Source organism: Phyllobates terribilis, unplaced genomic scaffold, assembly GCF_046119375.1.
Source record: "Phyllobates terribilis strain yellow unplaced genomic scaffold, ASM4611937v1 Scaffold_7__3_contigs__length_470593459, whole genome shotgun sequence".
Classification (NCBI taxonomy): Eukaryota; Metazoa; Chordata; class Amphibia; order Anura; family Dendrobatidae; genus Phyllobates; species Phyllobates terribilis.
In genome coordinates this window covers 111,421,002-111,447,499 of record NW_027362767.1, presented here as the reverse complement: position 1 = coordinate 111,447,499, position 26,498 = coordinate 111,421,002, and the positions used below count along the sequence as shown (strand labels likewise).

General features: G+C 46.2%; 1 protein-coding gene across 2 annotated transcripts in view; it reads right to left on the bottom strand.

Annotated features, from left to right (window-relative positions):
* Positions 1 to 26,046, bottom strand: part of PLA2G4F (phospholipase A2 group IVF) — a 114,148-nt gene extending 88,102 nt beyond the window's left edge. Inside the window, exons 1-2 of one of the 2 annotated variants that reach the window (XM_073639098.1) lie at positions 25,844 to 25,962; positions 24,456 to 24,563 (exon numbers count right to left, since the gene is read on the bottom strand). Coding sequence is in view for 1 of the 2 variants with exons in the window: in XM_073639097.1 (XP_073495198.1) it covers positions 25,844 to 25,963 (120 nt within the window). In the remaining variant the exon portion in view is untranslated. Of the gene's footprint in view, positions 1 to 24,455; positions 24,564 to 25,843 lie in introns of both variants that reach the window. The other variant, XM_073639097.1, reaches the window with a different exon arrangement.
* Between the last annotated feature and the right edge of the window lie 452 nt (positions 26,047 to 26,498).

Genomic DNA, 26,498 nt, shown 5'->3' with positions numbered 1-26,498 from the left:
AGGACACAGTGTGAGGGGACAGTGTGAAGAGGGTGCCCAATATGAAAAGAAGAACAGTGTAGAGGTCCTGTCCCATAAGGGTACCATGAGAGAGTCAATTTTTTTGCAGGGAGCACAGTTAGTGGCAATTATTTAGTCTGAGGCTCTGTGCCCCACAGGTCAGACAATTTTATTCAGGAGCATTATAATCTCACTGTTATTTTTAAGATCACCGTGCCGGCGTGTGCTGCAGAAGACCTGAGAAGATGGAAATTTGCAGAGACAAATTGTGAATGTGAAAATGTATTATTGCATCTGAGCAAGATGGAAAAGAAAGAAAAAGGACTCCAATCAGAGAAGATGTGCCCTTTAAGGAACCTGGATGTAAAAGTTTGTGAAACTGAGTACATCTCATCAGTACTGTGGTTCCTGTATGGTCCTACAGTCTGATGAAGGCTGTTAATAACTACTAGCATCTCCTTACTATTGTTAATGACATACTGGGAGTAGCAAGTTCATGCGATACAATTGTATATGGGGTTGACCTGACATAACTAGGCGCTGTATCACCGCGAGGGTGGTGGTTCTGGTGCTGTATTCCTGTGACGGTCTTCAGCGCCACGCCGGATCCCCGTCTAACAAGCAGGGTCTCCGGTGTGTTACTTCACTCACCCGCGCTGCGGCTGGCGCTTCCCTCCCCTGTGCTCTGCCTGTTTCCAGCCGTGTACTTCGGGCACACGCACGCACGCTCCCGCCCTCTTAAAGGGCCAGCGTGCACACTTGCTATTACGTCCCCAGCCAATGGCTGTGGGACATTACATATATATTGTTTCCTCCTTTCTGTTCTGCAGTCTGTGTTGTTATGGTTGAGTACCAGATGCCGGCGCAAACACAGCCTGCCGCACTCCGGCGCAAACACAGCCTGCCGCACCATCCTGTCTGTCCTACTGGGTCCAGCTGCTGCGTGTCCATTGGCCTGTCCTGGAGTGGCACCTGGAGTTCATCGGGAACCAAGTCTAACCTCACCATCAGAGGCTCTAGCAAACAGTCCGGTGCTCACTTAGTCACGCCCCTCCAGGCTTTCCGTGGTCCGTGGCACAGTGGTTCCACAAAACACATGTGACAATGGTGGTGGTTCCGGAGCTGCATTCCTGCGACGGTGGTGGTTCCGGAGCTGCATTCCTGCGACGGTGGTGGTTCCGGAGCTGCATTCCTGCGACGGTGGTGGTTCCGGAGCTGCATTCCTGCGACGGTGGTGGTTCCGGAGCTGCATTCCTGCGACGGTGGTGGTTCCGGAGCTGCATTCCTGCGACGGTGGTGGTTCCGGAGCTGCATTCCTGCGACGGTGGTGGTTCCGGAGCTGCATTCCTGTGACGGTGGTGGTTCTGGTGCTGTATTTCTATGCTGATTGTGGTTGTGGTTCTGGTGATGTATTTCGGTGCTTTTTTCTGATCCTGCATACATATAGACAATCCATAACTCGTCAGATAACGTGATATTGGTAATGTCAAGAAGCTTCCCTATGATACATTTTTGGATATAGTCTATTGGTTTGGTTCCCCAACAGCATGTCTACTTGCATAATACTGTGGCTGATTGTCTCAGAAAGCTTTATTAGAGTAAAGGTTATGATTAGTGATGAGCGAGCATGCTCGCCACTGCTCAGTACTCGAGATGCTCGGAGCTCGCCGAGTACTTTCGAGATGCTCGGGCGGGAGCTCGGGTCCCCTCACTGCATGTCTGGCGCTATTTAGAGCACCAATCATGGAGGGATTGTCTGCCACTCACTGTAATGCCACAGCCATGGTGGTTGTGGCATTACAGTGATTGCCCAAATCGATGGGAACAGTGCTCACAGTGAAACATGAAAAGCCAGCAATTCAGCAGCGGCATACACCGGTACCCAACAATTTAGAACAGAAAGAATAGAGCATCACACATAGATTAGATAGAAACATGTCAGTCACATATATAATAAGTACAGTGATAGTGTTGATTACTGTACTCGTCATTTAGTGTTAAAATAAAGGATTTATTAAAAAAAAAATTGGTGTGGGTTTCCCCATAATTTTAGTCTCTAGCGGAGGGTAAGCAGACGGCTGGGGCAGATGTTTGAAGCCTGGGAAGGGGGTAATACCCACGGAGCTAACCAGGCTACTAATATCAGCCCCCAGCTGAATACCTAGCCTTTACTAGCTATTAAGATGGGGGACCCAAAAAAAATGACGTGGGGTCCCCCCTATTTTAATAGCTAGCAAAGGCTAGGCAGACAGCTGGGGGCTGATATTAATAGCCCAGGAAGGGTGCCATGAATATTGGCCCCCTCCCAGGCTAGAAACACCAGCCGTCAGCTGCCCCAGAAATGGCGCATCCATAGGATGCGCCAATTCTGGCACTTAGCCTCGCTCTTCCCACTGCCCTGTAGCAGTGGCAGTGGGGTAATAGGGCTGGGGTTGATAGCTGGCATTATAAGCTGACGACATCAAGCCCAGGTTAGTAATGGAGAGGCGTCTGTAAGACACTCCCATTACTAACCCCATAGTCAAAGTTAAAAAAAAACACAAACACCCAGAATAAAGTCCTTTAATTGAAATAAACACACAAATCTTTATTGTTCTAAATTAAACTATACTTACCATCACGCCCATTCCAGCTGAAGCCAACAATCTCCTGCAATAAAAGTAAAATAATAAAGCAACATCATCCTTACCTTTCCATGGTTCCCAGGACTGCTTCAGCTCTGCTACATTCACATGACAGGCTGGACCGCAGCAGAAAGCTGCCATCCAGCCTGTCATGCCGCAGGCAGACACTGAGAAGCGCAGGCATGCTTGCGCTCCTCAGTGTCAGGCTGTGACGGCATCCAGATGAGCCGACAATGAACTCAGCTCACCTCATGCACGTCACTGACAGCGTGGGAGAATTCTCCTGCGCTCAGCGCTTGAGCAGGAGAATTCTCCCACGCTGAGATGACAGGCTGGATCGCAGCTGAGCGCTGCCATCCAGCTTGTCATCCTTCAGAGACACTGCAGAGCGCAAGCATGCCTGAGCTCTGCAGTGTCTATGAAGGATGGCATGCTGAATGGCAGCGCTCAGCTGCGATCCAGCCTGTCATCTCAGCGTGGGAGAATTCTCCTGCTCAAGCGCTGAGCGCAGGAGAATTCTCCCACGCTGTCAGTGACGTGCATGAGGTGAGCTGAGTTCATTGGACATGAACTCGGCTCATCTGGATGCCGTCACAGCCAGACACTGAGGAGCGCAAGCATGCCTGCACTTCTCAGTGTCTGCGGCATGGCAAGCTGGATGGCAGCTTTCGGCTGCGATCCAGCCTGTCATGTGAATGTAGCAGAGCTGAAGCAATCCTGGGAACCATGGAAAGGTAAGGATGATGATGCTTTATTATTTTTCTTTTATTGCAGGAGATCATTGGCTTTAGCTGGAATGGGCGATACGGTAAGTATGGTTTAAATTAGAACATTAAAGAATTGTGTGTTTATTTCAATTAAAGGACTTTATTCTGGGTGTTTGTGGGGTTTTTTTTAACTTTGACTATGGGGTTAGTAATGGGGGTGTCTTATAGACGCCTCTCCATTACTAACCTGGGCTTGATGTCAGCTGGCATTATAAGCTGACATCAACCCCAGCCCTTATTACCCCACTGCCACCGCTACAGGGCAGTGGGAAGAGCGAGGCTAAGTGCCAGAATTGGCGCATCCTATGGATGCGCCATATCTGGGGCGGCTGACGGCTGGTGTTTCTAGCCTGAGAGGGGGCCAATATTCATGATATTAGTAGCCTGGGAAGCTCCGTGGGTATTACCCCCTTCCCAGGCTTCAAACATCTGCCCCAGCCGTCTGCTTAACCTCCGCTAGAGACTAAAATTACAGGGAACCCCACGCCAATTTTTTTTTTTTTTTAATAAATCCTTTATTTTAACACTAAATGACGAGTACAGTAATCAACACTATCACTGTACTTATTATATATGTGACTGACATGTTTCTATCTAATCTATGTGTGATGCTCTATTCTTTCTGTTCTAAATTGTCGGGTACCGGTGTATGCCGCTGCTGAATGGCCGCCCGGCTTTTTTAAAGAGAAGGGTGCATGAAAATCGGAGGGCACTAGTGTGTTCCAAGTGCCCTGCTATGTTTTTCATGCACCCTCCTTTATACCCTGCCTGCCTGTCTGCCGTTTAATTGAGCACTGTTCCCATTGATCTGGGCAATTTTTGACCTTCTGCAGACCACCGTGGGGGGGGGGGGACCGCCAGAAAAATGCTCTAGCTTCCCATAGACTTACATTGGGCTCGTGTCGAGCACCAGAGTATTCCAATGTGCTCGACCCGAGCTTCGAGCACCCGAGCATTTTAGTGCTCGCTCATCACTAGTTATGATATTTAATACCAGAAGTAAGAATAAACGCAAGTAAATCAGATGATCAGTAAAAGTTGAGATATATTATTATTATAGCAGTTCCATTAATTCCATGGCGCTTTACATGTGAAAAGGGGTATACATAGCAAACAACAAGTACAATAATCTTGGAAAAAAAACGAGTCAGCGACTGGTACAGGAGGAGAGAGGACCCTGCCCGCGAGGGCTCAGTCTACAAGGGATGGGTGAGGCTATGTAAGAAGTCAGAATATGTAACAAAATGGAGGTTGTGTTGTATAAAATATGTTCACAAACAGATATTGATCTCGCTCATACTCTTCCTAGTAGTCAGTGGCAGTGATCAGGGGGCAATGATCCCCCTGTTTGGGAGGGAGCTGTTTTTATCCGGTTTTCTCCCTTCAACCGAGTCCTCCAGTCCTTACAGTGCTGAGGGTGTAAGGGGGGAATTCAGCCGACATTATTTCCGTGCCCCTCAACACCTTACTTGGGTGTGTGCATGCGGCTGAGATTCGGTTACGGACACCTTCATGTTTTGTTTCACAATTTGTGCAACCCTGGACCCCTTTAACTTCTTAATCCCACCAAGGACAACATCTGCAAGGAGTTTGTATGTTCTCCCCGTGTTTGCGTGGGTTTCCTCCGGGTTCTCCGGTTTCCTCCCACACTCCAAAGACATACTGATAGGGAATCTAGATTGTGAGTCCCGATGGGGACAGCGACGATAATGTATGTAAAGCGCTGCGGAATATGCTAGCGCTATATAAAAAATAAAGATTATTATTATAAACATTAATGAAGAAAACATCCGGTTTTGGAAAAAAAAAAGTCTTGTTTACCAAGGTTGAAATGTATATACAAGGGATAGCAGGAATAATGCTTGGCTTTCTTTTCTGCGTAATACAGAGGCACATTTGTAGTGGTTATGGACGGCGGCACATCACTTGTGAAGAACGTTACATATACACACAACAGGTTACACTGGGGACCTCCATCTTCCCGGTACAGGGACACACGGGGCAATGTGTTATGCTGTACCCAATTACTGCATTCTGAATGGTGTAAGAGAGCTCACTAGCTACCACCTTGTGGACGTGCCCCAGCCTGGCTGATCCCATATTCTTTCACTGCGGACCTCCAGGTCTGGCTAACACCAAGACTTGCTTCAAATCGGCTACTCTTCCTTCTCTGTCCGGGTCTTTCGGCGAACAATGGCTGTGCTGATTAGGCTGCATGTTGTCATGTGGGGCACGACGCACGTGAATAATGTGCCACACACATCACTTGATAGCATGTGGCTTAGTCAGCAGCAGCACCTGCCAGTAGACCCTTTTGCGCCCCATATGAAAGCTTTTGGGTTTAGCACTGGTTGAAGGAAGAGGAACCAATCGGAGAAATGGCAGTGGTTCGACAGGAGGCCTGGGGACAGAAGAGTACTAATTTGAGGTTTGGAGTTTTTTTGTTTTTTTTTAACCCTTCCTGCAAAAGCAAAACCACCCAAAATTTGGATTTGCCTAAATACACAAATTTTGGAAATTAACAAACTTGATTAGTTTCGAAAGAATTCACTCATCTCTTGTTAATGTGTGTTTGTTTTTTTTGTTTTTTTTCAGGGCTACAGTGTTGCACAGAGTTAAACAGGTATTCCTAAATCAGGCATTTATTGCATATCCACATTGACATTGCCTAATTAGTAACTACACTTTTAATTGTTTTTTTTTTCTTCTCCTCATAAAATCGATTAAGTAAGAGGAGATAAACTTTATAATACATCTTAAAAAAAAAGCCTCTTTTCCTAATTATCAGTCACTTTTTTACCTTCAGCATTGATCAATAACGCTCAAAAACTGCTCAAATCTGTCTACATATCTGTCTGCAACAAGGGATTAAATTACCATTGCAATTATAATATGTGAAGAGGCAGTTTCACTGTGGTTTTAACTGTGAAATAGAAGGGGGGGAGTCGCATTGCAAAGGGTGACATTTGCACAGACATTCACAGTATAAAATTGACAAGCTGCAGACCTCAAACCTGGAGCTCTTGTCAATTTACATTGCAGATGTATTTCGCAGCACACACATTAAAATCGTGAACAGGCGATGGAAAATCCGCTGTGAGAAACTAGCCTTATTCTATAAGTGCAGTTAGGCTTTCAGATGGATATACACACAAATTTGGGACAGATCAGACTGAACCTGTAGATGCTGGGAGTGGTTTGAGTTGGTCATGGACAGATATCTGCACACACTGAGGGGCGCTTGTTTATAGGCCCTTTTACACAGGTCAAGGCAAATTAGATGGGGAATAATAAAAAAAAAAAAAACACAACACCAATGTTCTTTCCCCATACAGTCTGCATATGATTACCATGGTTGATCACCCCTTTGTGACGGCTTCAAAAGGGCACACAATGTCAAAACTTAGACCAGAAAGCACTGACAAAACTATGATTGACGGTCATTCATATGTTTACAAGGGCCAATGATCAGGAACAAGCGTTTTTATGAACGATCATTCTGTTAATTATCAGCCTCTATAAAGGGCCCTTTAACAGCACCATTGGGCATCATAAAAAGTGTATAGATAGATAGAACAAGTATACATTATACTCTGCAGAGCTCTTCACATGTCTGTGGTCTGTAAGGAAGGAGAGGTGCTGCCCACACTCTTCCTTGAAGATATGTGTTGTCATATAATGCATTGCACTGTTTAAATGTGATTTTGTCTGTTTAGTAACTTGCATGCACTCAGGTGGGGAACAGATACAGTTAATAGTTGGGACTATGCAAGAAGAGGAGAACAAGGGAGTAACATGGCAAAAAGAGATAAAATTTTATTAGTTATAAATTTCCAAAGTGGTAAGGGTTTTACAAAAAAATCACAAAAGCAAGGGGATGAGGAAAGAAGGTGCCAGAGACGGGGCAATCCCTGGAAAACGACGCAGGACAAACCAACACTGTGGGTACATGGAGACATTAGTATATAAAAGGTGGGAAGTAGTATAAATATATAAATAGATAAAGGAATATGGACATGCGACAAATGGGGAAATTACCCCCTTGTAGGACAAAGAACACCTCGGTGTGGACAGAAATAAATGAATAAATATCATGTGCAAATTGCAAGGCGCCTCTTGACAAAGATCGGCGAAACGCGCGTCGGGGCGCGTTCCTCACCGGCAGTACTCACTGGGGTCTTCCTGGTATCCGCGGGCTCTCCTTCACTTGTGTCATTTCATTTTGGGTGAGTTATTTAACTCATACCTTGGGTACACATTGGATATTGTATGGACTTTGCATTCTATGTTAATATGGTGTATTATATATATACTTAACCTAATGTTTGGACTTCATCTCGGTCAGTATTTATTACTTGCAATTTGCACATGATATTTATTAATTTATTTCTGTCCACACCGAGGTGTTCTTTGTCCTACAAGGGGGTAATTTCCCCATTTGTCGCATGTCCATATTCCTTTATCTATTTATATATTTATACTACTTCCCACCTTTTATATACTAATGTCTCCATGTACCCACAGTGTTGGTTTGTCCTGCGTCGTTTTCCAGGGATTGCCCCGTCTCTGGCACCTTCTTTCCTCATCCCCTTGCTTTTGTGATTTTTTGTAAAACCCTTACCACTTTGGAAATTTATAACTAAATAAAATTTTGTCTCTTTTTGCCATGTTACTCCCTTGTTCTCCTCTTCTTGCATATAACTAATGAGTAGGCAACACGAACCTAGTGCTTGACACCTTGTCTTAGTACTATGGTTCATCTAACATTACTTATTTGGCCAGTTTTTTGCTTAATAGTTGGGACTAGCCCAGAATGAGAGGGGCTATGTAGGAAGACAGAAGACAAACGTCCTGATAGTGAGATAGTTAGAGCCCAGTGTTCAGCAAAGACAGATCTAAGGTCTGACAGTTTGCAGCCCGACACATTATAGCGTGTTGTGTGTGAAGAGGGGAGATCACAGGACATCAGATAATACGTCCTAAGGACCAAGGAAACCTAACGAGACATTTGGCAAACTGGAACCCAGGCCAGGAAGGCCACCTAAACGGTACGGAACTTAAAGGGGGCCTTCTACTTCCCCTGAATTAAAGGGGATTGAACGCGAGAAGGGATTGTATTAGCAGGACTTTAGCGAACAGTTGTCTACAGTGAAAGTGAACTCGATTGTGTATATTGAAAGGAAGCAATGGTCACCATGTTGGGACCTAAACTCTCCTACCGAGAACAGTGGACTTTCAAGGTTCTAGTGAGGAGTCGTACAAACGCACCCCAAGCAGTGGGGTCCTCATTAGTCAGATGGGAACTGAGAGTAACTGAGCAGCTGTAGCGTTACCCCTCGACCCGTGCGGCCCTCACAGAGGAAGATGAAGGCTCCCATAATAAATAATAATTTTTATTTCTATAGCGCCAACATATTCTGCAGCACTTTACATTTTAGCAGGGACTTGTACAGACAAAAAGACATTATAGAACAACAATAATCACATAAATGAACAGATAGCAGGAGGAGAGAGGGCCCTGCTCGCAAGCTTACAATCTATGAGAATCTTTTGCTGGATTGTTATGAGATGCAAGAGAAATAACCTGTAATTAAATGTAGCCAAGAAGTGCCCATGCCTGCTTAACCCCTTCTCCACCTTGGAATTTTACCGTTTTTGCGTTTTCGTTTTTTTCCTCCCCTTCTTCCCAGAGCAGTACCTTTTTATTTTTCATCCCTATCCTGAACATCCAGACAAACCCACATCTGCCACAATCAAAATGTCAGATTACTACATTTGTGCATTTTTTATCTAATTCTTATTTTATTTTGATTATTAAAAGGTGACACACCGGTAGTGCACAGTGTCTGCCTTACAGCCCATTAGTGACGCCCATACTAGTTTTTAATTTGCATCAAATTCTTCTTCTACATAGATGATTAATTCTGCTCCACTTCTGTCAGTTCTGTCTGGACTCTGTGCTAAACCCAACTCAGCTATTGGGCTATGTTCACACATGTTGGGTTTTTCAGCGTTTTTTGCTGCATATTTTTATGCAAATTTTCTGCTGCGTTTTGCAGTACCAGCAAAGTCTATGAGAAATCAGAATTCTCTGTTCACACATGTTGCTTTTTTTGTTGTTGTGTATTTTGTGCCTTGATTAGGTTTTTGGAATATGTCGTGTCACTTCTTTCAGCGTTTTTTACCCATTGAAAGTAATGAGTGGTGAAAAAAACATGGTGTGAACATAGCTATCAGGTTTTGCTGCGTTTTTCGTTAAAATAAGCAAGTACAGCAGTATGTGAAACTTATTTTTGTGATTTTACCATCTTGTCCTGGTCACTTGGATGGTTTATATTAGTCGAATTTAATTAAATTAATGATGTGTACAGTGTAAACAGTAGCTGAGCTACCTGTGAGATTGAACAATACCTGTGGCCCAGGGAGGTGTGAAATTGAACAATACCCGTGCAACTGAATGGCAGACCCCATAGTGTGAAAGTAAATAGTGTCACACAAACTCAATGCATTGCTAATGGCTAAACTATTCCAGAACAATTCACCTCCCCCACTATGCCAAAACCAGAATGAGATTTTTTTTCCCCACAGAACGTTATGTACATTCATAGAGACAGAAGGACAGTGAAAAAAAACGCAGCAAAATCTGCGTTTTTGACGCAGCTGATTTCCTGTCAGAGTTGGGTTTTGCTGCAGATATGTGACGCTGAAAAACCCAACATGTGTGAACATAGCCTTACTGTCTAACCGATGTGCCTGCTCTGCTACTTTGGCGAGTAGTCTCTGCTATGCTGCTGGACTAGTTTGCTTCAAAACTAACTTTGTCAATCAGCTCTGCTTCTTTAGTTCCTTGATGCTGTTCTACTGTAAAGTGACTGAGGGCGATAGCTGTGGACGAGCTGCAGCTCCATAACGTCCTGGCTCTTTACAGGAAAAGTGTGTCCCAGTTCCAATGTGCTGTCAGGTGTGGGGTGCAACACACTCACTTCTAGGCTGCAGGCCTCCGCGCCTCCATCTTGAGGCGCCGCCACACAACAACCAAAGTTTACTGGACAGATTATTATTGAGATGTGTAAAAAGGCCTTTACAAATCAAATGTAGTAAGAACGTACTCACAGGACTCATTTATATTCCACCATGCACACTAGACAAAAGCGGGCCAGCAAGCGATTGTTCGATCGCAATTAAAAATGGTGCTTAAAATGGCAATCGTGTTCATGGGCATGTATGCCCTGATACCCTCTGGGTCCAGGATTTTACCAAGGGCCGGCGCCAGCACCCGGGCAAGTACCGGGACCCTGAGCAGGCGGGGGGCCCCCCACTCACCGTCGGGCACCCCGGCGCGCTATGGGACCCGTGAACGATGCGGTGCCAGCGCCCTCCCCCCCCACCCCCCCGCTTGCTCGGGGCCCTGGCAGCCGGCACAATACTCACCTCTCTCCGTGCCTCCGCAGCAGCTCCTGTCTCTTCCGCTTCTGCTGCACTGTGAAGTCTCAGGTCAGAGGGCGCAGTGACGTCTTTACACCGCGCTCTCCTGAGCCGTCACAGCGCAGAGCGGGAAGACTCCAGTACGGGTGAGTGGTCCGGAGCAGCGGCAGCAGGTGAGAAGTGAGTATTTGATTTTTTTTTTTGTATATGTATGAGGCATGGGGCATTATATGGTGGGGGGGGGGGGACAAGTGACATGCTGCATGGGGCATTATATGGGGGCCAGTATCCTGTCAGGAGCGTTATATGGGGGCCAGTATCCTGTCAGGAGCGTTATATGGGGGCCAGTATCCTGTCAGGAGCGTTATATAGGGACCAGTATCCTGTATGGAGCGTTAAATGGGGACCAGTATCCTGTATGGAGCGGTTTATGGGGACCAGTATCCTGTATGGAGGACTATGTGGTGCCCATAATACTGTATGGGGGACTATACTGTCCGGTCAGCACTGTGCGCTGCGAGGATTCGACGGTTTCTGAGCTATTGTAGCATTTACAATAGATATCACTCATGTAATGTAAGAAGTGAAATCTTTGGCCTTGTACTATATCTATCTCTCTATTTCTATCTATCTATCTATCTATATATATACAGTACAGACCAAAAGTTTAGACACACCTTCTCATTTAAAGATTTTTCTGTATTTTCATGACTATGAAAATTGTACATTCACACTGAAGGCATCAAAACTATGAATTAACACATGTGGAATTATATACTTAACAAAAAAGTGTGAAACAACTGAAAATATGTCTTATATTCTAGGTTCTTCAAAGTAGCCACCTTTTGCTTTGATGACTGCTTTGCACACTCTTGGCATTCTCTTGATGAGCTTCAAGAGGTAGTCACCTGAAATGGTTTTCACTTCACAGGTGTGCCCTGTCAGGTTTAATAAGTGGGAATAGAGATGATTTCTGCTAAATAGCAGGCTTTTGTGTACCACAAGCAATCAGATGATCGCAGCTTCGAGTCTCCTAAGTAAACTATTGAAGCAAGTAAAAAGTAGAAAAAAAAAAAGGTTTTTAAAAAAATATATAAAAACACCAAGGTTACTTACCGGTAGCCGGTTTTTCCTGAGCCCATGACAGCACACCTTGAGAGAGGATCCGCCCCACCAAGGACAGGAAACCGTCTGAAATAAAAGGGCGGTACCTCTCCCTCGCTTCAGTTGTTTACAGAGCATTGAGAGGACCTCCCTAAACAGGTTAGGCACATAACCAACACCACAATATACATATACACACCACCCCAAACAGTGCACACCAGGGTGTGAGAAACATAGAAAAAATAAGGGGGGGAAACTACGGGTGCTGTCATGGGCTCAGGAAAAACCGGCTACTGGTAAGTAACCTTGGTGTTTTCCCCTCCCCCATGACAGCACACCTTGAGAGAATTTTGGAGAATTTATGAGCACCCTAGGGAGGGACCACCACCTGAAGTACCCTTCTCCCAAAGGTGAGATCAGAAGAGGATAGATCCAACCGATAGTGCTTAAAGAAGGTGGATGGTGTAGACCAAGTAGCAGCCCTACATATCTGCTTGATCTAGACGTCTGCTCTCTCTGCCCAGGAGGTTGCAACGGCTCTGGTGGAATGAGCCCTCACATTGTCCGGGGCTGGAACCCCTGTGGACGTATAGGCTAAGCAAATGGCCTCCCTGAGCCACCTAGAGATGGTACCCTTGGACACCCCGTGACCTTTCCTACACCCTTGAAAGGCCAGGAACAGAGAACCGTCTTTCCTCCACAGACTAGTCATGTGAATGTACTGTAGCAGGGACCTCCTAACATCTAGGCTATGGAACCTGACTTCCCCTGGGTTCTTGGGATTGCTGCAGAACGAGGGTAGCACAATCTCCTGACTACGGTGAAATCTAGATACCACCTTGGGAAGGTATGCTGGATCTGGCCGCAAGGTGACCCTATCCTCAAAGATTTGTGTGTAAGGAGGATTAACCGAAAGGGCCTGCAGATCACCCACCCTACGGGCTGACGTTAAGGCCACTAGGAGGATGGTCTTAAGGGTGAGAATTTTTGGAGAAACCTTGTGTAGAGGTTCAAATGGTTCACTACTAAGAGCGTTCAAGACTAAGTTCAGGTCCCAAGGAGGAACACCCAAGGATCTAACCGGTCCTGCTCTGGCACAGGACTTGATAAACCTCGAGATCCACCTATTCCCAGCCAGATTACAATTGTAGAGTGCTCCCAAAGCTGAAACTTGAACCTTAAGGGTCCCTGTAGCTAGACCCAGGTCCCACCCCTTTTGCAGAAATTCCAGGATCCCTCTGATCGGAGGTTTGCTCGATAGCGGGATATCTATAAACTCTAGGAATTTACCCCAAACCCTGCTATAAATCTTAGTTGTAATTGGTTTTCTGCTCCCCAATAAAGTAGAAACTAAGCCTGGTGAAAACCCCTTGCTACTCAATAGCGACCTCTCAAATTCCATGCCGAAAGATGGAACCCCCTGGCCTGGGCATGGAATACTGGTCCCTGCATGAGAAGGTCCGGCCTCTCTGGTAGAATCCAGGGATCTGACACCGACATTAGCCGAAGCAGAGAGAACCAAGGCCTCTTGGGCCAAAAAGGGGCTATCAAAATCACCCTGGCGCCTTCCTCCCGGATCTTCCTCACCACTACTGGAATCATCACTAATGGCGGAAAGGCATAGGCCTTCCTGAACCCCCAAGGAATCTGGAGGGCATCTACGGCATGGGGATTTTCTGCCGGATTTAGGGAGCAAAATCTCTGCACCTTTCTGTTTGCCCTTGTGGCGAACAGGTCTATGTCTGGCTGCCCCCATAACTGGACAATCAGATGGAAGACCTCCGGGTTCAACCCCCACTCCCCCTGTCTTAGGGTATGGCGGCTTAGAAAATCTGCTTTCACGTTTTATATCCCCTTTATGTGAAGGGCGCTGAGGGATAGGAGGTTTCGCTCTGCTAGACCAAGGATCCTGTCTGCCACCACCATCAGAGGGCGTGACCTTGTCCCTCCTTGGTGATTCACATAGGCTACTGCTGTCCGGTTGTCGGACCTGACCTGGACATGGTGATTTTGGATGTGAGGGAGGAAGCCCCTGAGGGATCTTTCTACGGCCCAAAGCTCCTTTAACTTTGAGGATGCTCCCCCCTCGTGGTAAGCCCAGTGACCCTGTATTGCGAGTTCTGCCAGATGACCCCCCCATCCGGAACTGCTTGCGTAGGTCGTAATTACCCGATCTACTGGTCTGGACCATAGAACGCCTGCGGTTAGATTTCCCCTGACTGTCCACCACGAAAGGGAATCTACTACTTGTGGGGAGAGAGAGAGCCTGCCTTCTAAATGCCCGTTGCAGGACCTCTGTGCTGACAGGACCTCCTACTGAAGCCGCCTCATATGCCCCTGGGCCCACATTACTGCTGGGAGACAGGCCGTCATAGAACCCAGGAGGGACATTGCCTCTCTCAGAGACATCTCTGGAGCTTGAATGGCCTTCGAGACTAATGCAATCAACCTGCAGATTTTGTCCTCTGGGAGGAAGCAGGTTTGGCGACGAGAGTCTAGGATTAGACCCAGAAAGGTCTGAGTCCTGGAGGGGGTTAGTCTTGATTTTTGGAAATTTACTAACCACCCCAGCTGATGCAACACTTCCGTGACCACTAGGAGCTGACTGGAGCAGTGGGCTTCTGTTTTCCCTATTATCAAGAAGTCGTCTAAATATGGCACGATCACTACATTCTTGATCCGTAGGAAGGCTGTCACTTCTGCTATTAGTTTCGTAAATATTCTCGGGGCAATGGAGAGGCCAAAGGGTAGGGCAGCAAACTGAAAATGCCTCAGCTTCCCCTGAATAAACAGGGCTACTCTCAGATACTCCGGATGGATTGGGACGTGATAATATGCGTCCTTCAAGTCTATTACAGCCATAAAGCAGTTGCGATGTAAGAGCTTCACTGCCGAGCTTACTGACTCCATCTTGAAAGTCTGGTTTTCTACTACTTGGTTCAGACTCCTGAGGTCGATGATGGTCCTTAAGGACCCGTTTGTTTTTTTTATCATGAATAGTGGGGAATAGAACCCCCTCCCTCTCTGTGTTGCTGGTACTTCGAGAAGGACCTGCTTTCCTACTAACTCTAACACTTCTGTTTCCAGGGCTAATTGTTCTTCCTGGACCTTTCGTAGGGGGGTAACCACAAAGGTCCGCCAGGGGGTCTGGCTGAACCGGATCTTCAGGCCCCCACTGATAATTTTCAGAATCCAGGGGTTTGCTGTTATCGCATCCCAAGCTGGAAGAAAGTGGGAAAGCCTTCCACCCACTTCCAGCCTGGCGTCATTGGGAGGATCTCTTCGAACTCGAGGATGGTCCTCCAAACATGTAGCCCGATTCTTTTTTGGACTTGGCTTCCCATTTCTTTTTGTCTCCCGGAGGACGACCCCGGTTAAATTTTCTCCTCCGAAAACTAAATCTTCTTGGTTCCCCCGAAAATCCCGGGAACCCTTTGGTTTTATCGCCTGCTTTTTCCTACAGGTCTTCTAACTTTTGGCCAAACAGGAGTCTACCATCACATGGGAGGGAGCACAGTTTCTGTTTCGAAGGTAGGTCGCCTGGGCAACCTTTGAGCCACAAGGCCCGCCTGGCTGCGTTGGATAGTCCCGCTGCTCTAGCTGACAGTCTGACCGAGTCAGCTGAAGAGTCGGCCAGGAAGGCCGATGCTGTTTGTATTAGAGGTAGCTCTGCAAGTATTGCCTGTCTGGAGACCTTTTTATCTTTAAGCTGGTCTTCCAGCTGTTGGAGCCACACCATCAAGGACCTCGCCACACAGGTGCTAGCCACCGCTGGTTTTAGGCCACCTGCCGCCGCCTCCCACGTGTGGCGCAGGAAGGAGTCAGCTCTTTTATCCAGGGCATCTTTTAGGACGCCAGAGTCCTCCAAGGGCAGGGAAGATCTTTTCGATGACCTTGCCACAGTCCCGTCCACCTGGGGATCTTATCCCAAGGTTCCGCATCCTTCTCTTCGAAGGGGTACCTTCTTTTGGAGAAGGAGGGTAAAGCCCCTGATCTCTCAGGTCTCCTCCACTCCCGGTCAATGAGGCCCTGAATCTTACTGTTAACCGGAAATGAGCGTCTCTTCTTCTCTCCCAAGCCCGCAAACATGATGTCCTCCCGGGATTTAGATGCTCTCTCTTCCTCCAGACTCATGGTTGATCTTACTGCCCTAACCAGTCTGTCTGTATTCTCAATGGGGAAGCAGGGTCTACCGCCCCCCGATGAGGAAGAGGACGATGAATCCCACTGCTCCTCGGACTGGGAGGAATCAGAGACGGTGGAAACCTCTCTACGGGGCCTTTTCTTCCCTCTAAGGAACCCTTTCAGGGACCCCTGAACTTCTGCATGTACTATGGACTTTAAATCTGCAGCAAAATCCCGGGAATTCTCAGCTATGGTTTTGGTCACACAGCCCTGGCAAAGTGGTTTCTGCCACTCTACTGAGAGAGAAGCTTGGCAAAGGGCACACATTCTATGCTTTTGCTTGGCACTACTCTTCTTAGGCTCCTAAAAAAAGGAAGCACATAAGAGACTTCCCGTTATTAACCAGTGACATTCACGAAGCTCACTCACCCTCGGAGGTCACAAACGGGTACCGGATTCGGAGGCTGTCGCGGAACCGATTCCATTCTGGATGGTCCCGAGGCACTCGAAGCCTTACTCCTGCGGCTGCCACTACGATTACTCGAGCGGCTGTCTGTATACGATGCATCCCTCTGCTTTTTCTGTTGCTGAGGTGGGGGGGTAAGCTGCTGCTGCTCCTGGCTATCTGGATCAGCCATGTCTCAGAAGCGCACCACGCTTCCAGGATAGCTCCCCCCCCCTTAAATATAGGGCCATCCAGCCTCCTCCGGTCTGTGGGCCCTCCCCCTTCCTCAGGCCGGAGCTCCGTTGAAAAAAAAAAAAAAAAAACGGCCTGGGACGCTCCGATGGGCGCCGCCATCTTGGATCGGCGCCGCCTCCTGACGTCACCCAGCGCGCCGCTCCCAGCGTGCCCTGCGCCGTGACGTCAGGCGCGTCACACCCGGAAGCGTTCCACACTGCAGGGGGAGGACGGCGCCGCGGTCTCCGGGAGGACAGAGCCTGCCTCACCGCGTGCGCCCCGCTCGGCGCAGAGACCCCAGGGGAAGCTGCGGACGGCGCTTCTGGGATACTGAACCCGGTGCACAGGCCAGTGCCCGCTCTTCCACACCAGGACAGCCCCAGGTAAGTCTTCTTTCTTCCAGACAGGTTCCCCATCAAGGACAGGAAACCAACTGAAGCGAGGGAGAGGTACCGCCCTTTTATTTCAGACGGTTTCCTGTCCTTGGTGGGACGGATCCTCTCTCAAGGTGTGCTGTCATGGGGGAGGGGAAAAGTTCAAATCACCCCCCTTTTGCCCCATTCAAAATAAAACAATCTATATATATAAAAATGTGAATGTTCATTTGTTCAAAATCTTAAATCTCCGAAAGTTCTTCACCGATTGCTTTGAAATTTTGACACAACGTTGCATTCAAATACACACGTTTCTATATACCCATCTGTTGGACGTAAAAGCAACACACGCTACACTAAATATTTCAATTTCACGATTTACAAATTTCCGATTTTAAGATTCCATTTCAATGTTTCCGATTGCATTGTTAAATTGAATTTTCATAGATTAAACTAAATCAAAACGAAAATAAATTATTTCGAGTGACATTTGCGTTGGAATTGAGCTGTGTCGTTTACCATAGCGTTCATTTCATGAGTATAGTTTATTCTGCGTTTGAATTGAAATATTTTGTTTTGTTTCTTTTTGTTTTTCTTTTTTAGTTTGTGCTTTTTCCTTTTTTAACTTTCCTTCTTTTTCAGTGCAATTGATCTGCTTTAGGTCACCCAAATAATGCCTTGCAGAAGATCAAAGTAAGGTCGTCGTACTCGCGGAGCGGAAGCAGTGCAACGAGTAATTGTCAATCAAACTGAGGAAGAACGGACATCAGCGAACTAGCGAAACAGACAAAGAATGGCTCAAATACGTGCCGAGGAAGCAGCAGAGCGACGTGCAGCCAGACTTGAGGATGCGCGGCTGAGAGCACAGCGATAGCGTTCTGTTGAGAACAAAGCAGATCTGAAGCTGCAGAATGAACGCGACAGGCTGAGAGTGGCTGAAAGACGTGAACGAGAAACAGCAGATCAGCGTCAAACACGACTCCGTGCGCAGCAATCACGCGATTACAATCGCCTTGCATTTCGGTACAACCCAGATGATGATTATAATTAATATGAGGCGGCATGTTCTCATCGGCACTATGACTGAAGTGTGTCCTCATTGCAAGGCTCTGAAATTTAATTGAGAAACTAAAGGGATGTGTTGCACCGCCGGAAAAATTAAATTGCCTCAACTTGGAGAACCGCCAGAGCCATTAAAAACTTTGCTTTCCGGATATACCGCTGAATCAAAGCATTTCCTATCTAACATCAGGAAATATAACATGCTTCCAAATGACGTCGTTCGGCGCTGGAATCGTAACAGCTCAATTCATGCCAACTTTCAAAGTGAAAGGACAAATTTATCATAAAACCGGCTCCCTGCTTCCGTTCCCAGATGGTCAACATAAATTCCTACAAATGTATTTAAATCGGTGACGGCAATGATGAAATTAATGCACGCTGCGGAATTTCTACCAGCATGAAAAGGTCCATCGTTTCCCAACTGCAAGAACTTCTTCACGAAAAAAATAATTTAGTGCATTCGTTCAAAGCAGCAATTGACATGATGCCATCTGATACACACAAGATTGTTATTCATGCGGACAAAGCACCTGCTGAAGAACATTGGCGAAGATTCAATGCTCCAACTATAGACGAAGTGGTAATTGTTATAGTCGGAGATCTTCTTAGATGCGGCAGGAGGAACTGGTAAAAGTCCTTAGACTGATTCTGGCACCAATTCGATCCCAAAATGACGAAGCCTTAGCTCTTGCGTCGTCCGGAATAGCTGCGACATTGCTACCAGGTGGAAGAACTGCTCATTCCGCTTTGAAATTGCCACTGAAAATGCAATTCATTGAAACTCCCACGTGCAACATTTCCAAAGCATCCGACATGGGAAAAGTATTACAGAAATGTAAACTTATTGTTTGGGATGAATGCAAAATGGCGAAAAAAAAACGCTCAAGGCTCTTGATCATTGCAAGATTTATGTGGAAACATCAGACCATTTGGGAACGCATTAATATTGCTTGCAGGAGATTTCAGGCAAACATTACCTATAATTCCACGATTGACACCAGCGGACGAAATAAATGCTTGCCTGAAATACTCTACTTTGTGGAGACACGTAAAGACATTAAAATTAACTACAAATATGCGTGTCCAGCTGCAAAACGATCGATCAGCTGAAAAATTCTCACATCAATTGCTGGAAATTGGGAACGGAAAGGTGCTGGTTCATCTGACTTCAGGATGAATTTCATTGCCTCATAACTTCTGCAATTTAGTGACGTCAAATGAAAAATTGTTTGAAAAAATATTCAAACCAATTATAAGAATCACGATTGGCTGAGTGAACTAGCTATTCTTGCGGCCAAGAACAAAGACGTCTACGAACTTAACAATATTATTCAGTCTCACATTCAAAGCGAGGCAGTCACATACAAGTCCGTCGACACTGTTGTGGAAACAGATGAAGAGGTTAATTATGCAACAGAATTTTTGAATTCACTCGATCTGCCATAGATGCCACCGCACGTACTGCAATTGAAAATCGTTGTGCCAATTATCATGTTGCGAAATATCAACCAGCCAAAGCTTTGCAACGACACGCGGCTTGCAGTAAAACAATTAATGAGCAAAGTCGTTGAAGCAACAATCTTGACAGGACCTTTCGAAGGTGAAGATGTCCGCATTCCTCACATTCCTATGGTTCCAACGGATATGCCATTTCGATTTAAGAGATTGTAATTCCCAATTCTATTGGCGTTTGCAATCACCATCAATAAAGCTCACGGCCAATCTTTAGAATAGGTTTGAATCTAGACACGGATTGCTTCTCACATGGACAATTCTAATGTTGCGTGTTCTAGAATAGGCAAACCAGACAATCTCTATATCTACACAGACAATGGAACAACACAAAATATCGTATACCCACAAGCATTGTGAAATTACAGATTTTAGAAACGTACACTTTCTCTTTTCTTTCTTTTCCATTTAACCAGACTGAGCCACAGCAACACGTGGCCGGGTACAGCTAGTAAAAAATAAAATAAAAAAAAAATACACATATTTGGTATCACGATGTTCAGAAACGTCCGCTCAAAATATACACTAAATTAAATCAATCAGTTAACGGCGTAACGAGAAGAAAAACTTGAAACACCAGAATTATGGGGTTTTTTTGGTCGCTGCAACATTGTAATAAAATGTAAAACATTGTATCTACCCCAAAATGATATTGATAAAAAATGTCAGCTCAGTGCGCAAAAAATAAGTTCTCACACAGCCCCAAATCCTGAAAAATGGAGACGCTATGGGTCTCGGAAAATGGCTCCATTTTTTTTCCATCGCTTAAATAAATGAGCCTATACATGTTTGGTATCTGCGAACTCGTAATGACCTGGGGAATCGTATTACCAGGTCAGTTTTAGAATTTAGTGAACATGGGGAAAAAAAAAACAAAACACACACACAATTGTGGAATTGCACTTTTTTTTGCAATTTCACGGCACTTGGACTCTATTTCCCGTTTTCCAGTACACTATATGGTAAAACCAATGGTGTGGTTCAAAAGTACAACACGACCAAAAAACAAGCCCTCATACGGTCATATTGACAGAAAAAATAAGTTATGGCTCTGGAAGCAAAAAAACAAAAACGCAAAAACAAAAAATCCCAAGGTTGTGAAGGTGGTAAGGGTAATTTCCATCTTATGATCTTGTACATTTATGGCACATCCATAAAATATGCCATAAGTGTATGGTAGGTGCAGACTACTCTGCGCCGCTAGAACCTGCATAGCACACCACTGTCAACGGCAAGGCGGCCATACATATTCTGTATTCTCCATTGTTTGTTTTTACTATCGGAGTACCAACAGTTGCTAACCAGGCTTGCTTGCCAATGTGTGGGACTTCCATGCAAAACAACAGAAAGAGCAACACACGTGCTTCACATTCTGTATAAATGACCATTTACTTTGCATTAATGGAGCGGAGCTGTGCAGTTATGTACAAAGAATAACCATGCCGAGCTAACTTTGCTAGTGAAGCGTTCTTTTGAAAACTATAACATCTGTACTTTGAGTCATTTTATATTCACTTAGAACAGTAGTGATCAATCTTTACAATTTATACTGCGAAAAATTGAAGAAAACCCATCAACAACTGTATAAAGCAATAATCCGACAACTATCAAGCTACAACCTACAAAAAGCCCAAATATAAAAATGTGCATCGCTCAGCAGATGAGGAAGTGAGATTACAAGCGCCGTGCCTTTCTTGGCTTTTCCACCTGAATTCCCTCATCCCTCGGACACTCTCTAAACCCAGGTTTGCATCAGATGGCGACCCAAGCAGCATGGACCACTTTTGCTGCCCAGGGTAGGAGAGAATAAAAATATAAACATGAAGGCACTGCCCGTGAAAAAGGATTTTGAACGGCCTGGCTTGCAATCTCCATGGAAGTTCACCCTAAAGGTGTTTGATGGGGTTGAGCCAGTCACGTTTTTCCACACCAACTCACTTGACCATGCCTGTATCAACTTTGTTTGGACACAGTCATGCTGAGACAGAAAATGATCTTTCCCAAACTGTTCCTACAATGTTGGAGAATACAATTGCCCAAAAAAGTCCTGGTATGCTGAAGCATAAAGATTTCCCTTCTCTAGGACTAAGCAACCTCAGCATTATTTCTCTTACACTATACTTTACAGCCAACAAAATCAAGTCAGACAGGTAACATTTTATTATTCACCAAACCCAGACTTACCCATCGGACTACCAGAGAAACGCGAGTCACCATTCCAAAGAACGGGTCTCCACTGCTGAGTCCAGAGCATTACTCCACTCCATCCAAGCCTTTGAGAAACTTATGGTCACCAACCATCTGTTTCCAGCCCAACCTCATAACTTATCCCCTTTCTCACCAGAAAACTCATGTCTGCACCATCTTCTGTCACTTCTAAACCTATTCTACTTCCCGGGCTCTTTCAGGCTGGTATCTTTATAGACAGTTATTGCAGAGCTTTGTACTCTCAGACTGATGTACATAGACAGCTTGCTACGTTTTAGAATATCGGTCTACTGAAGGATCTTCTATTTTGTTCTGTATCTTTTCTATGGGCTGTTTCAAAGAGTGCAGGAATCAAGTTTGGATCCTCCTTTTTCCAACAGATGTGAGGAATATTTGGAGAGACCTTCTGAAAACAGGTCTGAGATTTTACTCAATGCATAACTCATCTCTATGCAGTTATCCCCAGGAGAATTACAAGATTCTTTTAAGATGGTACCGGTGTCCTACTAATTTACAAACTATTTCCCTCCACATCTGTCACGTGTTGGCATTGTGCTCCACCATGAATCATATACACACACGTGGTTGGAAAGCCCACGTAGCTACCCCTTTTAGGTGTCATGCACAATGTAGGAAAGAAAGTGCAACACAAAGGGATGAGGGGAAGGGAGCCCAGACACTAAGGAAAGAGGGGGTGGAGACCTCCTAGGCTGATCTGATATCACACTGTCTTCCCTACCATCCCTATATTGGTTTCTCACCAATCACTGATCAGGAACCTAAAACCCTGTATCTCCCTAGAACTAGGCCCTGACTAGGGAGGGGGGTGAGCACTGGTCAGTCCCGACTAACAACCAAAGACAGAAAATGGAGACAAGACACGGGGAAAGTAACTTAGCTTGAGCCAACTTCAGGGAGCACCAAAGAGGAAGTAAGCAGACTGCAACAGCTCCGAGCCTTCACAAGGGTTCATGTGAATATCACCGGCACTACCCAGTAACAAACAAAGTATTTAAACACCCAGGCCAGGGTGTTAATTAGAGCAGGAGGGAGGTAGCCGCTGGGTCCTAGAGTGAGACAGATTCTAAGAAGGTGTCTGTAATGCCAAAGAGATCTCCTGCAACCAACTGCAGGGTGACTGTCACATCTGACACACCCGTGACATTAGGTGACTGTGATTTCTATAACAAACTTAGTAACTTGTATTCAGCCTTCCACGGCTTTACCATAGTCTTGCTTGGTGATATCTATGCTTCACGTCACAAGAAATTGCTCCTCACCTCCTATCAGCTGAGTCGAAGACTTATTCCTAAGTATCGGAAACAGTCAACACCCACACCGCTCAGAATTTGTTTTCTGAACTTAACCAAATTCGTAGAATGGAAGATCTGTCTCTTCCTTGCCAGGTATTGGACTCCCTGGATTATTTTTAAGGAAACTCCAGATTATTACTACTGCAGGTCTAACTTGTTTTCAGTACTCCCGTAGAGATTTTCAAGGTAAGCACAGAGACCCCACCACCTCATTTTTCTTATTTTTTTTCTCACAGGACCAAGAGCTGACAGGCAGGTATTTGGTAACTACCTTTCTGTTCTGCCCAGTGCTGGTTCAGAGCGATCATTCTGTGCACATTGTAGTGCAGTCACCCTGTCTAAACAGGCTATTAAATAACAGACGATCTGCAGTTGATTAAAGGGGGTGTCCACTATTCATACAACCCCTTCTCAATCCGTATGTTTGCCCCCCAGAAAAATAATAACACTTAGGGTGCAGTCAGACTGCCGTATTACAATGCTCGGTCTGGTCTGCTCTCCTGGCCGGAGCATGACAGCATGTACTTCTATGCAGTTCTCAAGCTCAGGTCAGAAAAGCCGACAGCCAGTCCAAGGATTGCGATGTTATCCTCACACGCATAATATGGCCGTCTGACTGCACCCATATACTCCCCTTTGGTGCAGGTGCCATATCCATGGTGTTGGCACTGTCTCTCCCTGGGATTGCATGATATTTTTACGTCATACAAGCTCTGTGGCCAGTCAGTGGTCGCTTCACTTTCCCCGCCTTTGTACAAGTCACATACATCTGGAGGAAGTTAGAGCTGCTGCTCTTTCACGTCCTCTGGATGTGTGTCATACGTTCGAAGGTGGGATGAGTGACGTGGCCACTGATTGGCTGCAGGGCTCGTGCGACGTAAAAACGTCATGCAATCCCTGGGGAGGAAAATGCCGGCACCGGAGGCGAGTATAAGTTATTTTTCTGAGAGCAAACATGAAGGGGTTGTCTGAGTATTGGACAACCCCTTTAATAGCTGCGGTCAACCAGTGTAAGCACAAAAAGAATAAAAAAAAGAAGACATCTGAAAGAGGCCTAAAGATAATCCTGGTTATAAAACCAAAGTGTGTATTAAATTACTGGAGCTATGATGTTTTTGGTCAGAGAGGAAGAATCGGCCAGAGCAGGTAAGAAAGGTGTTGGAGGCCTTGGGACACGTTTCCCATATATTATCTCCATAAGGCTTGTCATTTTTGGTCAGAGTACAGATCACGATGCTCAGACTGTCTGGGGGTCTCCTGACCTGAACTTAGCCTTGTATGTCCTTCTGAGGCTTTTGAGTGTTGGTCAGGGGACCTGCGACCAGTCTTCATATTGTGGCTTGTACTTGGACTGTAGTGTCAGATAAAACCTGCAATGTTAACCACAGAGAATTAGCAAATTGTAAATGTGGTGATTCAGCTCAGGTTGTCATTTACCCGGGGTTCAGGGCAGGGTGGACTGGCCCACCAGAGAAGCGGAGAATCCTCCGGTGGGCCCTGGCTTCTCCTTCAGGAGAGTTCATAGGGAAAACCTTGTAGCTGCTATGGGGCTCTTGAGTGGGGGAGAAAGGTGGGCCCTCAGAATCAAATCATCTGGTGGGCCCAATATTCTTCATTCTGAAACCGGGTCAGGGGACTTCTGGGAGTCAGTAAGGTGCTAGTGGGAAATGAGTAAAACACTTTTATCCTGCTGCTATCTGTAACTAAAGCGCCATTTACACTGAAAGATGATCATGAACTTTATCATTATCGTGATTTATTTATTATTTTCGCCATTTGGTCGGGGCATCCATTTTAATGATCAGTGATTTTCTTGTATGACAAAAAAAAAAAAATAGCACCGTTTCTCCCACCAGTTACAATGTTAACAATGGACGGTATCCGTATGGTGTTCATGATTTTCATGGACTCAGACTTTGATGGATGATTTTGATCAATAAGGACAACATCTGCAAGGAGTTTGTATGTTCTCCCCGTGTTTGTGTGGGTTTCCTCCGTGTTCTCGGGTTTCCTCCCAAACTCCAAAGACGTACTGATAGGGAATGTAGATTGTGAGCCCCAATGGGGACAGCGATGATAATGTCTGGAAATTATCTGAATTGTAAAGCGCTGTGGAATATGTTGGCGCTATATAAATAGACATAATATTATTAAGTTGGACTTTTTAAAAAAAGGACCATAAGGTCCACACAAAAAAACACATGTATGTGAACAGCTCCATAGACTTTAATAGGTGTTTTATGTGAAAACCATGGATAGAAGTCATACATGATAACCGCAGGTCTGGAGGAGGCCGGATGCCCCCTTTACCTCGGTTCACATGCTCGGGGGACGTCATCTACTGATGGAAAGTGTCAATTATATTCAATGCAATAAAACAATGGCTGTGGTCAGTCTGCAGTCTCTGGCCCCTGCGCTCCAGGTCTGCAGCATTAGATCATTAATAAAACACCAATGTATCAGAGGCAGAGAACACGGGGATAAGCAGCACAGAGCACAGCTCTATGGGGAGAGGCCATTAACCAGTTATTGGTACAGAGCGCAGAAGTCCTGGCTGGCGGCAGCTTCATGTCCTCAGCGCACTGTTCACACCAGACACCCCACAGGCTGCGCTAATTCTGGCCGAGCAATGTGAGCGGCCGTCACTCACCCTCCAGCTCCTCGGCGCGGTCGCTGCTCGGTTCCTCTCCTTGTCCTTCTGCCACAGGAAAGCGGCAGCCACTGCCGGCAGCGCCCGGCCAGGGAGACTCCCCACGGCTGCCCGAAACATGGTGTGTCCTGCCGGCAGCGGAGCCTGCGGACTGCGCACAGGGGAGAGCCGGAGGGCGGGGCACAGGTGAGGGAGGGCGGGGCTCAGATGAGAGAGGGCGGGGCACAGGTGAGAGAGGGCGGAGTTCAGGTGCGGGAGGGCGTGTCTGTATGTGACAGGCACAAGAAAAGGGTGCGTCCCAGGCCAGAAACGGGCGTCTGCTCTGCAGTGCTGCTCACTGGCCGGGACTGCAGAAGTAGGACTGGAGAGTCCCTCTGTGCGCTCTGGTCACACTGGCTGCGGCTACACTGTGATGTGTGACCTGCGACCAAAAGCAGCTCGGTGCAGCGCATCTATTCTACCGCTGGGAGTCGCTGTCAAAGCACAATAAATGCAGTTTCATCGCATTGAAGCCTTTGGCAAACGAGTCCTGTGCAATACTCACCAACGGAATGGGAAACATTTCCAGCTCGGTGTCACCCCAGGTAACAGCGCTGCTCTGACCTCACTGCCGCCATGTAGCGCTGCCTCAGGGGGGCCTGGGCTAAGGGCCCGG